At 41.8% G+C, this 14,103-nt stretch overlaps 1 protein-coding gene across 6 annotated transcripts in view; it reads left to right on the top strand.

Moving 5' to 3' along the window:
* The window catches only part of dcaf6 (ddb1 and cul4 associated factor 6), a 214,382-nt gene that overhangs the window by 118,245 nt on the left and 82,034 nt on the right, over window positions 1-14,103 (top strand). For 4 of the 6 annotated variants that reach the window (XM_070893462.1, XM_070893463.1, XM_070893460.1 and 1 more), the window contains 2 exons: window positions 6,811-6,870; window positions 10,763-10,880. In XM_070893462.1, the coding sequence (XP_070749563.1) occupies window positions 6,811-6,870; window positions 10,763-10,880 (178 nt within the window). The remainder of the gene's footprint in view (window positions 1-6,810; window positions 6,871-10,762; window positions 10,881-14,103) is intronic. The other 2 variants (XM_070893464.1, XM_070893461.1) reach the window with 1 other exon arrangement.

The raw sequence follows: 14,103 nt of genomic DNA, 5'->3' as shown, positions 1-14,103 counted from the left end.
TTTCCCGATGTCTTTAGATTTCACTAAAGAACTGGGAAAAAGCAATTTGCAAAATTATTGCAGTTGGGTAAATGGCTTAATGTGCAAGCAATAAATATTGCTATGAATCGTGTTCATTATCAGGGGTCCTTTGATAAAGTTCCTCAAGATTCTTTTTAAGAACATTGAGGGCTTAGGGTATTAGATTAATGGAAAACTAGCTGCTAGATTAATAATGAACCTGATAATAAAAAACAAAAGATGGTAATTTGGAAAAGCTTTGGCTATTAGCTGGGGTGGTGATAGGGATGCTACAATTGGCCTCCATGTCCTTGGGCTGGAGAGGAACTCCGATGGGAAGCTATAATTGGCTTCATTCAATAGTGCCACTAGGCTGGACTTGGGAAATCAACCAGAGGTTGGTTCCTGATTGCTTTGCCGAGGGTGGGGTGAGGTAGGGGAGGGGCTGGTGGTGGGGTGGGGGCGGAGAAAGAAAGGTATCAAGCCAAGTATTTCACTTCATTCTGTTTTTTCTTCAGAAAACCTATGGCTGGGGGCAGAGACTAGCATGAGTCTGTGTACACAATTTATAAATCGAATACCTGTAAAATAAAATTTGCTGCTGATACCAAGTTATGCGATCAGATTCCGAGCATAAGAGAGATAACCAGCATTCCAAGAGATTTGAACTAATTAAGCAGATAGGCTAAGGAATAGTATATGGATTTTGTGACCCACTGTTTGATGGCTGTTGAAGTAGAGGTGGTGCTACATGAGGTAGTTGCAAGGGGTGTGGCACTATTTGCCAAGAAAGAGTTGGAAGAAGATTTGAGCTGAGCTAGTTATCCATCCAGCCAGGACATTGGTCCCAACCTTGTTCAGGTGACGCCCTCCATCCTGTTTAGGCCGCTGCTTTCCGCGAATTGGCGCCAATGGCCAGATATCTGAACCTTTACCTCCAACCATGCATTTCCGTCTATTATCTTATTGTTCCTGTATTAATAAATGGCACCAGAAGTAACTGAGTTCTGCTGTTTCATTTGTCTTCGAATCACTTGAACATAGTGACCTTGAATTTGCGGTCGGAGACTTCTCGCAGGGAAATGCTTCCGATCCGCAAATAAAATGCCCATTTACCTGGTGGCCGGGGAGATACAGAGATCTGTGGTCCTGCGGATCTCTTAGTATGCGTGGGCAAAGGCCCATGTATTCCAGGGCGCACGCGTTCGCAAGCGCCCCTGGGATCACTGTGGGCCAGACCAATGAATGACCGAGGGGATCCTCATTCATGCTTATGGGGATTCCGTATGTATAGAAACCTCATAACTATGAATGGGAATACTCCCAAAAATACCTCTACACTTCAAATAAATAAAAAAAAAACATATTTAAAATTAATTAAAGTGGCATTTAATTAAATATTTGAAACGTAAATTTATTTTTCAAAAAATTAAATTTACATGTTTTAAAAGGGCTAAAAATAAACTTCCCTTATTACACAGGTTTTTAAATGTATAACTAATTGCTAACATTTTATTTTTCTGTTTTCTAAAACTACCTATACTGGTAAAAGCAGGCCTTATGCCTGCATTTACCAGGCGTAGGAATTTCACGGGCATTCGTTGGGCAGAATTTGGGCAAATAGCCCAACTTTCCACCAGCGAATGCCCTTTTCCCGGGGATGCAGATGATCTGTCGTGAACTCTTCACCGATCACAAGTTCCGGGTTTTAGCGCATGCCTAAATCCACAACTTGCATGACCCCTACGGGCGCATGCGCACCTTGTACCCAGTCGTAGGGGCCACAAATTACAGCCTAGTATTTCGAGATTCTTTGGCTACAAAACTACCTGTCTATACCTCAGACAATGTAATCCCCCATTATAACTAGATTACTCTATACGTAATTCATCCCCCTCTTTTCTCCTCCCTCTCCCAATTTCCTATCCCCACGCCACCATTTGATTCACTGAGTCCCTCAAATTTCATTTAGGCCAATTCCACCTTGAGGATGATTTCTCTGAGACTGAACATCTGATCTGCTAACCCCCATACTCCACTGGGTATTCGTACTGCACTGTGCTCTTGCTGCTCAGGATTAATCGCTCACTAGTTCACTCAAACATAAAAGGATTGAAATTTGGTATCGTCCCGTTTGGGGGTGGTAACCGAGGTGAGGCGGGACACCCTGCGCCCGGTGTGGAAGTCCTGCCCCAGCCGCAAAATTGGGGTTACAACCCCCGAGAGGAAGTGAAGCGCAATGTCGGGTGCTCCACTTCCCCTCGGGGATGGTACTGGGGCGGTAAGCGCACAAATTCTCCAGCACCAGGCGGAGAGCCACGTAGCGCGAGCTCTGCAGTGAGACGAGGGGCGTCCACTACACCACCGGGGATGCGGGTTGCCGTGGCCACAGCCTGGCAAAGGCGGAGTGCCAGGCTGCACCATCGCGGCACGGACCCTGCAAAATCGACCATGAGAGGCCGGACCAGTAAGTCAGCCAGGAAAAAACAATGGCGCCACGCACCTCCCCTTTACTTTTCGCTCCGCACGTGGAGTGCGACCCGGTTCATGACTCGCGAGGCTGGCATTGACATTGCCCGCAGCGGCCTCACTGGGCGCTGCCTGATTTCCATTGCGGGTGAAAATGGGTTGCTATGCACGGCGATGACGTCATCAACGCCGGTGCAGCGGCGTGGGTCGCTGCCGGTTTTGCGCCTCCGCTAACGCCTCAATTTCGTGGGATGCGGTAGCCCCCCGCCCCCAGCAAGAAATTGTTTACACCCCAAGGGCGCTAACACGAAGCGCAAACAATGCAAATTTCTCCCCCTCACTCTTACCTTGCACAATAGCCCAACTGCCACCAGAACCTAACATTTGGAGAACAGCTAATCATGTCATTTACGTAATCAATCAATTAGACTTGTACTGGCTCAGACCAACTCGTAGGCAAGGCACCAGATAGATAAGTTCAATGGTTCCTGCCATCGAACAGTTAAAATGAAGTAATTTAAGTCAAAAATATAATAAAAATGTAAAAAATGTTTAGTGGAAGGAGCAGACTTCATGAGCTGAATAGCATTTTTTGTTCCGTGTTTTATGTTCCCATGTTAGAAGAGAAATTGTTCAAGTAGCAAACTAAGAAATAAGTTTATGACCCCAAACTAACTACAAAGCAAATTATACCTCTTCCAGTGAGTCCAGTCCACTTCAATCCATTCCCAGATTGAGGCCCGTCTCTGGATTTAGACTTCATTTTCATTAACTGCAGCATCGGTGCCAAGTGAAACTGTTTCATCGATGCTATAGTTGTAGTGTGAAATCATCCTAAAATTGTTTTGCTAATGTGAGTCCTGCAGATTGTATATGTTTGTTGTTTTTAAAACTTAATTCTTTAGATACCAGCATCACTGGGAAGGCTGGCATTTCTTCCCTATCCCAAGTTGCCCTTGTACAATTGAGTGGCTTGCTAGGCCACTTCAGGGGGCGTTTAAGAGTCAACAATGTTGATGTGAGACTGGAGTCACATATGGGCCAGAAGGATGTCAGCTTTTCTTCCCTAAATGACATTAGTAAACCAGTTGAGTTTTAACAAACATCTGATAGCTTGTGATCACTTTTACTGTTTTTAAGTGAACTCAACTTATCAAAATGTCATGGTGGGATTTGAACTCTCATTTCCTGGATTATTAGCCCAGGCCACTATTACTGTAGTGCAGTAGTAACTTTGATCCTATCTGCTGAAAAAAATTGCAATATAATTACACAGGCCTACAATATCCTATTTACTGATGGGGTGTAATTTGTATCAAATAATTTCAGCATCTAAAATATATATTCAACTAAAACAACATACATAAAGCCATTACTATTTTTACTGAATTTTAGAGGTAAATTTGCACTTGGTTATTGTTGTGTATCTGTAAAGCATGCACTCCCATGTTCCGCCACCAGGGAGCTCATCCCCTGAAGTCCCAAGAGATCCCAGCATCCCTTGGGAGCACTGTATATAAGGCCTGTTCCTGACTCTGAAGTGTCTTATTAAAGACTGAGGTCACTCTTACTTTAACCTCCCTGTGTGCAGCCTCATCTGTGTTAGGAACACAATAGTTATCATGTGATATATCAACAAAATTGAAATCTTATTCTGGCAGGAGCAGCCACATATATAATTTTTGTAATAGTTGAGTTGTTTTTTTAAAGTCAATGCTAATGGTAGCAATTGAACAATACGTTATTTCACAGAGCTATTTATATAGCAGGGGCTGTAAAGAGTCATGGGATATTTTTAACGTCTGGATTTAAGAGAAACTACTGAACAATTTTTAAAAATTAAGTTCTGTCTATTTTTATTAAAGACCTAGTACAATCTTGGAGAACATTTTTGCTGGCAATAACATATAATAGGTATATTTCAGACTTAGTTTTGCCCCATGCTATTTCCCATTGCTGTTCGTAAAATGAGAAGGAATTTCTTCTCTCGGAGGGTTGTGAATCTTTGGAATTCTCTTCCCCCAGAGAGCTGTGGAGGCTGGGTCATTGAATATATTTAAGGTGGAGAGAGACAGATTTCTGAACGATAAAGTAGTCCAGGGTTATGGGGGGCGGGCAGGGAAGTGGAGTTGAGGCCAAGATCCGATCAGATCAGCCATGATCTTATCGAATGGCGGAGCAGGCTCGAGGGGCCAAATGACCTATTCCTGCTCCTATTTCTTATGTTATGTAAAGCTGGTTTCTTTGTATAGATCAATTCTGCCAGGCGGCAGAATCGGATGTCACCAAGCAAATTTTCAGTGGTACATTTCTGATGTGTCTATTCTCGCTGGCCCAGTTACTTGTGTGTATGGTCCCCGATATTTACAGGGAGCGGGCGGGGGCACCTGTCAGTAGCTGGGAAACCCAGAGATTTGAGAGGCTGGCCGGCTGCCAGGTGGGAAAGCCTGCAGTAGGCAGCAGCTGGGGACCGCTAAGCACGGTCCCCGGCAATCAAGAAGATCGGGGGTTGATGCTGGGGGCTCGGATCGTGGGGTGGGAAGAGATCGCGGCGGCGGTGCAGGGGGGGGTGGGGGGGCGCTCAGATTGCAGAGAACTCTGAGTGCAACGGAGAGATTGCGGGAGGGGGATCGGACGATCGCTGTGGGGGGGGTGGGATGGAGGAGGGAGAGAGATTGCAACAAGTTTGCTTGAGGGGCCAGGGGAAAGCTCTCCTGCTCCTCCTGGCACACAAGCATTGCTGGAAAAGCACTTACCTGGTGGATCTAGCAGCTCCCACCTCCCTTCAACTGTCTGCTTTCCTGAGCCCTGGGAAACCCAGCCGCAGCTGTTAAATTCAAATTGCTGACAAAATCTGAGCCGTGCAGCCTCATTTAAATATTATAATTACCAACCCACCTCTGCAGAGCAGAGCCCAACTCACTTGACCCCAAACCCGCTGCGGTTAAACTGGAAGTAGGTGCATTTGTGGCGGGTTGGTGTCGTGTTTCCCATTTTTTTCAAACTTACCTTTGCCCCTCTCCCGCCTGTTATGGGGGGGGTTAAAATTACCCCCTACGTACAGGTAGAATACAACTTCACTCTAATTATAGGAATGGAATCTGCTTTTCAGAAAACAGTTCAAAATCATAATACAGTAAACTTATGTTACAGTTTTTAAGTTCAGATGTTGGAAAATTCTCTGCAACCAAGTGAATTTCTCAAAATAAACTTAAGTCTGAGTTCTTCGCTGCTAACTAGCAACCAGACCATAGTGTCTGTATTCAAATGTAGATGTCCTTAACAAGTATATGTGAATGAATAGTGGCCAACTTAGATATTTTACCCATATATCTTATTTGATCATTTAACTTGAGAGTCCAAAAGTAAATTGTTTTAATTATTTGAAAAAAAGGTCGAGATAAAAGAGAACCATGTGAGTCATCCTGTACAGCTGGGCCACTTGTCCAAGTTCACCAGAATATACAATACTGGGTCACGTTATGTGCCACCATTTTTATTATGTAGCAAAAGATGGAAATAAACTAAAATTGACCAGCTATGTTTATCAGAGAGCGAGATCATTTTTAATGGAGTCTATAAAAAAGAAAAAGTTTACCAGTACATAGCAAAACTGGTGGATTATATGAGGTTACAGAGGAAGACAAAGCAATGTGGCAGAGCCTTCAGCTGCTTCAGTCCTAATCTCTGGAATTCCTCCCTAAATTCTCAGCCTCTCTATCTCTCTCCACCTTTCGAAACCTTCTTGAAATCCATCTCTAACAAAGCTTTTGCCTTCCAATATCAAAGTCAAATGTCCATTTTTCATGTGTGAGCCTAGATGTTGAGTGTTGACAATCCTGTCTTCATTTGCACGTTTTTTCAATGGGATGACTGGATATCATTAAGGAGCAAAAACCCGGCACATTTCCCCCCCCCCCCCTCCTCTCTAACCCAAGGGCATTAAGGCTAATTGTAGTACATTTAGATGTTCTAGCTGAGCTTGTATTTTAGGTTCCTACCTGAAAGCACTCTTGTGCTTCGTTAAATACAAAAGGTTTGCAATCATGAGTTATTTAATATCAAACAGTAGAATCACTTGCAAACTGAACAGTCAAAGCTGAAATTTATGTAACCTTCATTGTGAAACAAATTGCGTGCTTTACATCTACGATAACTATTTTGTCAATTTGTTGTTCCAGCTTACGTTCATTATCTCAAGCATAAAGCCTACCATATCTCACCTGCTTGCAAAAAAATTTTTTTTTTTGAGTATTCACAGCTTTGTGACTCTTTTTGCTGGGGAAAGATATTCACAAAAGTGCAATTTTATTTTTAAGTTAAATCTAATTTTTGTTTCAGATTCCCCTTCTTCTGTGGTAAACAAACAGCTTGGATCCATGTCACTTGATGAGCAACAGGGTGCGTGCAGCAAGAGATATGTGTACAAACACATATTTCTTCATTAACTCCTCCATGACTTCATCTATTGTCTGAAGAATTTTATTTCCTTTTTTATTTTACATTGCCATAGTGTATTGGTTTCAGTCTGGCAAATTGCTGTCACTCTGATCTATTTTATTTGAATGGACATTGAATAAATTAGCCCTCCCAATGTTTTGATTTCTTATTACCTGCTGTGTGAAGAAAAGAATCAGTTTATATACTTGGATATAATTAGACTTTGCAAATGTAATGCAAATTTTAAAATGATCTTATCCCTTATTATACTAAACCCCCTTACAGGCTTTAAAAATAAATTAAAGTACATATTTCTAATTTTTGCACCCATTTTTGGCATCATCTCCCAGGTTAGTTATAGGATAGGCCAGATGCAGAGTGAACTACTCTGCTGTTGCCCTCCTTATGAGCCAAACATCAGAAGAGAACCCCGACTGCATCAGTGTGACAATTCCAACATGTTTTTTGCTAATCACACTCAATGCTCATCTTAATGAGGATAAAATTCATCAAAAAAGGACTTAATTCCTTTTTTAATCTCCCCTTTCTTTCTTCACTGCAAATATTTCTCATACCCAGAACAGGGGGAGTTTATTTGCAAATTGTCAAGTTTGAGAGTTTAATGCAAACTAATTAGTTACAAAAAAAAGTTTTTTTAAAAATACGCTTTTTACGACACTTGAATTTTCTCTCAACAGACTTTGAGTTTCTTTGAAAAGGGGAATGTGGATATGCATGTATGTACATTACTGTAACCAACAGCAACTTGCATTTGTATAGCATCTTTGATGTGGAAAAATGTCCCAATGCACTTCACAGAAGCATAATCTGACAAAAGTCAACAAGAAGGCGATATTAGGAGGGGTGACTAAAAGCTTAATCAAAGTGGTGAGTTTTAAGGAGGGTCTTAAAGGAGGAGATGGAGAGGTGCAAGGAGTGAATTCCAGAGCTTGAGGCCTAGATGTCTGAAGGCACGGTCATCAATGGTGGGGCAAAATTTTTTTAGGATGCACAAGAGGCCAGAGTTTGAGAAATCCAGAATTCTCAGAGGGTTGTAGAGCTGGAGAAGGCTACAGAAATAGAGGGGGGGGGGGTGCGGGGTGGAGGAGACCATGAAGGAATTTGAACACAAGGATAAGTATGTTAAATTTGAGGCATTGGGGGGGCTGAGCCAATGTAGACCAGTGAGCTCAGGGCTGTGATAGGTGTGTGAGAATTGATGGAAGATGGGAAATGGACAGCAAAGTTTTGGATAAGCTGATGTTTATAGAGGGTGAAGAATGGGAGGCCAGCCAGGAGAGCATTGGAATAGCCAAAATAATAAGAAAGAAATGACAAAGCTGGAAAAACACAGCAGATTAGTTGGCATTGTTAAAGAGGGAGTGGGATTTCTGGTGTGTAACCTTTCATCAGAATCCAAACCATTATTGACAGATGCTGACCGACTTGCTGTGCATTTCTAGCATTTTCTGTTTGAATTTCAAATTTCCAGTATTTGCTTTTGTCTTTTTGTTTTAATATCTTCAGATACTAAACTAATATAGTATTCCAAGACCGTTAATGTTTTTTCACCCAAATGTGTCAGTGACTTCAGCAAATTCAATGAAAAAAAGTAGATGTGAAGAGAATAATCCACCTGCACATGCAGAAACATTGGGGGTAATTTTAACCCCCAAACTCAGTGGGTTTGAGTCGAATGGAAAGAAAAATGTTACAAATTTCTAACATCGACCCAACCCTCCCACTTCCAGCTTTAACGGAGGCAGGACAAGGAGCAGGTGACCAGACCGCTCTTGGGAGGCGGGTTGGTCATTGAAACCTTTTAAAGAGGCTGAATGCCTTCAGTTTAACCCATGTTGGCCAGTTTTCCCAAGCCTTGGGAAAACCTGCAAGTAAAAGGAGGCTAGAAGGGCTGGATCCATAAGGGGAAGTGCCTTTCCAACACTGCTTGTGGTCCAGGAGGAGCAGGAGTTTTTCCTCCAAGCCCAACAAGCTTACCCTGTACATACCCCCCATTACCTACAAACTGCAGATCTCTTTCCCCCCCCCCCCCTCCGACCCTTCCACAATCTGTCAGCTTCCCTGACCCCCCCTGCAATCACTCCCTCCCCCTCCCCCTCCAACCACGTTCTACCCTTCTACCCACAACCCCAACTTACCCCATTCCCTACCACCATTAAACTTACCTACTCCATGGCTGTGGCCTTTCCTCACCTGACTGGCTGCCAAGCCTGTCCATCAAGATGGCTTTTCAGGCAGGGATCCTGGGTAAAAAAAAAAATCACATTTCTGTGCAGTTAAAATTCCATGGCCTTCGGGGAGATCCGCACTTCCAGGTTTCCCGACCATAACTCCTCCCTCCTCCCACCGAAATCACACCCCCGTATCGGGGCCATTAAATCATTAACCTAAAAATATGTTTTATTTGATATTCATCAAGCTTGTGTTTTAACCATGACTGGTGTCTTCATGACTGGGTAGTTATAAATCTTCTACAATGTCAAATATACAACAGCTCCTCTTTCTTCCCCCACCCCTTTCCACAGCACATGTTATGAGAAGCAATCAGTGTTTCCTTCTCCCCTTTCCTTCCTTTCTTTGAATTTCTATGGCAAGAGAGATAATTTTAAGGTAATTTGACAAAGAGGTGAGATGAGAATTTTTTTTACGCAGAAAGTTGTGATCTGGAATGCACTGCCTGAAAGGTTGCTGGAAGCAGATTCAGTAATAACTTTCAAAAGGAAAATAGAGCTATGGAGAAAGAGCAAGGGAATGGGACTAATTGGATAGCTCTTAAAACAGCCGGCACAGGCATGATGGGCCAAATTTCCTCCTCCTGTGCTGTATCATTCTATGATTCTATGCTGCTGGCTGTAGAAAAAAGGCTTTTAGGAATAATGTCTATATCGATTATCTTAGAAGTATTTAGCTTCCATTGTAAATACAGGCTTGATAGAAGCCTCCAGCCCAGTTAACAATGGACAAGAGCCTGGCCAAGTATGAATGAATTTTTATTTCTTTTAAACTTTCATATTTTAAAATTAAAACTTTTCCGCTATCTTCTAACCATGTAAAAGGGCTGCCAGTTTGCTGCTTCCTAGCGGTCGCAAATCTTGGAAAGGATGCACCAAACATTGAAATTAACTTTTATATTGTAGTAAATTCATTAGCACCTACAATGATGATCTTGAATTCCTTTTGCAAATCGTGTAAAAATACTTGTGCAATGTTCCAGGGAACATCTCACTTCAGTAACCAACAAATATTTCAGTGAAGATTTAAACTCAACTGAAAGTATTTGCATTAACACACCATATACACCATATCATATGTTTCCATATTTCAGTGCTTCAATTACGTTAGTTTCACATCTTTTCCTTATGCACAAGAGAATACTATTGAGAAACCTGCACAAAATAAAGCCTGGATTCACAAATAGATTTTTTGTTCAAGTAGCAATTTATTTTGAATGAGTAGTTAAATATTTGTATCTTAACAGTTTTGAGACTTTTTCCTTATAAATAGTTTTCAGTTTGTGACAGGGAGGGGGGGAGTTCTTGACTGTTCTCTTTTCTGATTTGATTCCTGAAATATTTTTGTGCTGATTTTTTTTTGACTCTCAATGTTCAAATTGTTAAAATCTATTCATTAATTTAATCATAGACTAATCTGGTGGGTTTTTTGAAATGATAAAATTCGCCAATGGCTCAGTTAAAAAAGGGCTGCTGGGACTTTTTACATTTTTTTTGGTCACGCTGTGAAGAATTAGAATTTTGTTGTAATTAAGTAAGTAATTATTATGTGCAGTCAGTCATGTGTAAGGCATTCTCATGTGTAATTTTAATTTTTGCAGGTAGTAGTGCTGATCGTTCCGGCATCAGAACAGGGGGCGCTGAGCCAGTTCTTAGTTTGCATTATAGTACAGAGGGAACCACTACTAGCACAATCAAGCTGGACTTTACTGATGAGTGGTAAGTATCATATGTATTACTCACCAGCAATCCTGTTAGCAGTTTGCTGATCTCGAAACCGTTTTTATGTTAATGCCTATCACATTGTATACCTTTTTTCATCGACTTGTTTAATGTCCAAAAATGGCAGTTGCACAAGTGTTCTCAATGGCTGTTTAGATGTTCACCTTGCAGTTGTTGTGTCACCCTAAACTGCATTTAGAGATGCTGTTAGTTAGAAACATAGAAAACATAGAAAATAAGTGCAGGAGTATAGTAGTTATAGAAAATTAATAAATTTATGTATTTTTAAAAAATTACTCCCGGCTGAAAATCTACTGTTGCTTCTTGAAATGTGCCCAAATAGAAGCTTTGCACCTTGTTAAGGGCATAAATTGTTGCCAAAACATTTCAGATGTGTCTGTTGTTCAGTGATCAGTTACTTAATTTGTGCCATTGCTGAGGCAAACATTTATTTCGGAGGGGAGTGTCCACCTGTATAATTTTTAAGTGTTTTGATTAGTTTCTCATAGCAGCAGCCAGAACTTTCAGGATATCGGTGTGGTATTTTAAAGGTCTGGAGGTTTATTATGCATTGATATTCTCTGTAGAATATACCTAACATTTTGTTACTTTCTACTGGTGTCGATGTTTCACAAACTGTAAACTCTATGATTTGGTGGCCATTACAGAAACGTGGTTGCAGGGTGGCCAAGACTGGGAATTAAACATACAGGGGTATCTGACAATTCGGAAGGATAGACAAGAAGGGAAAGGAGGTGGGGTAGCTCTGTTAATAAAGGATGATATCAGGGCAGTTGTGAGAGATGATATTGGCTCTAATGAACAAAATGTTGAATCATTGTGGGTGGAGATTAGAGATAGTAAGGGGAAAAAGTCACTGGTGGGCGTAGTTTATAGGCCCCCAAATAATAACTTCACGGTGGGGCGGACAATAATCAAGGGAATAATGGAGGCATGTGAAAAAGGAATGGCAGTAATCATGGGGGATTTTAACCTACATATCGATTGGTCAAATCAAATCGCACGGGGTAGCCTGGAGGAGGAATTCATAGAATGCATACGGGATTGTTTCTTAGAACAGTATGTTACAGAACCTACAAGGGAGCAAGCTATTTTAGATCTGGTCCTGTGTAATGAGACAGGAATAATAAACAATATCCTAGTAAAAGATCCTCTCGGAAGGAGTGATCACATTTTGGTTGAATTTGTAATACAGATTGAGGGTGAGGAAGTAGTGTCTCAAACGAGCGTACTATGCTTAAACAAAGGGGACTACAGTGGGATGAGGGCAGAGTTAGCTAAAGTAGACTGGGAACACAGACTAAACGGTGGCACAATTGAGGAACAGTGGAGAACTTTTAAGGAGCTCTTTCATAGTGCTCAACAAAAATATATTCCAGTGAAAAAGAAGGGCGGTAAGAGAAGGGATAACCAGCCGTGGAGAACCAAGGAAATAAAGGAGAGTATCAAATTAAAAACCAATGCATGTAAGGTGGCCAAGGTTAGTGGGAAATTTTAAACGACAGCAAAGAATGACTAAGAAAGCAATAAAGAAAGGAAAGATAGATTATGAAAGTAAACTTGCGCAAAACATAAAAACAGATAATAAAAGCTTTTACAGATATATAAAACGGAAGAGAGTGACTAAAGTAAATGTTGGTCCCTTAGAAGATGAGAAGGGGGATTTAATAATGGGAAATGTGGAAATGGCTGAGACCGTAAACAATTATTTTGCTTCGGTCTTCACAGTGGAAGACACAAAAACCATGCCACAAATTGCTGGTCACAGGAATGTGGGAAGGCAGGACCTTGAGACAGTCACTATCACTAGGGAGGTAGTGCTGGACAGGCTAATGGGACTCAAGGTAGACAAGTCCCCTGGTCCTGATGAAATGCATCCCAGGGTATTAAAAGAGATGGCGGAAGTTATAGCAGATGCATTTGTTATAATGTACCAAAATTCTCTGGACTCTGGGGAGGTACCAGCGGATTGGAAAGCAGCTAATGTAACGCCTCTGTTTATAAAAAAAAAAAGGGGGCAGACAAAAGGCAGATAACTATAGGCCGGTTAGTTTAACATCTGTAGTGGGGAAAATGCTTGAAGCTATCATTAAGGAAGAAATAGCGGGACATCTAGATAGGAATAGTGCAATCAAGCAGACGCAACATGGATTCATGAAGGGGAAATCATGTTTAACTAATTTACTGGAATTCTTTGAGGATATAACGAGCATGGTGGATAGAGGTGTACCGATGGATGTGGTGTATTTAGATTTCCAAAAGGCATTCGATAAGGTGCCACACAAAAGGTTACTGCAGAAGATAAAGGTACGCGGAGTCAGAGGAAATATATTAGCATGGATCGAGAATTGGCTGGCTAACAGAAAGCAGAGAGTCGGGATAAATGGGTCCTTTTCAGGTTGGAAATCGGTGGTTAGTGGTGTGCCACAGGGATCAGTGCTGGGACCACAACTGTTTACAATATACATAGATGACCTGGAAGAGGGGGACAGTGTACTGTAACAAAATTTGCAGATGACACAAAGATTAGTGGGAAAGCGGGTTGTGTAGAGGACACAGAGATGCTGCAAAGAGATTTAGATAATTTAAGCGAATGGGCTAAGGTTTGGCAGATGGAATACAATGTCGGAAAATATGAGGTCATCCACCTTGGGGAAAAAAAACAGTAAAAAGGAATATTATTTGAATGGGGAGAAATTACAACATGCTGTGGTACAGAGGGACCTGGGGGTCCTTGTGCATGAATCCCAAAAGTTAGTTTGCAGGTGCAGCAGGTAATCAGGAAGGCGAATGGAATGTTGGCCTTCATTGCGAGAGGGATGGAGTACAAAAGCAGGGAGATCCTGCTGCAACTGTACAGGGTATTGGTGAGGCCGCACCTGGAGTACTGTGTGCAGTTTTGGTCACCTTACTTAAGGAAGGATATACTAGCTTTGGAGGGGGTACAGAGACGATTCACTAGGCTGATTCCGGAGATGAGGGGGTTACCTTATGATGATAGATTGAGTAGACTGGGTCTTTACTCGTTGGAGTTCAGAAGGATGAGGGGTGATCTTATAGAAACATTTAAAATAATGAAAGGGATAAACAAGATAGAGGCAGAGAGGTTGTTTCCACTGGTCGGGGAGACTAGAACTAGGGGGCACAGCCTCAAATACGGGGGAGCCAATTTAAAACCGAGTTGAGAAGGAATTTCTTC

This window comes from Pristiophorus japonicus, chromosome 11 (genome assembly GCF_044704955.1).
Source record: "Pristiophorus japonicus isolate sPriJap1 chromosome 11, sPriJap1.hap1, whole genome shotgun sequence".
In the NCBI taxonomy this organism is placed as follows: domain Eukaryota; kingdom Metazoa; phylum Chordata; class Chondrichthyes; family Pristiophoridae; genus Pristiophorus; species Pristiophorus japonicus.
This window is presented reverse-complemented; position numbering and strand designations above follow the sequence as displayed.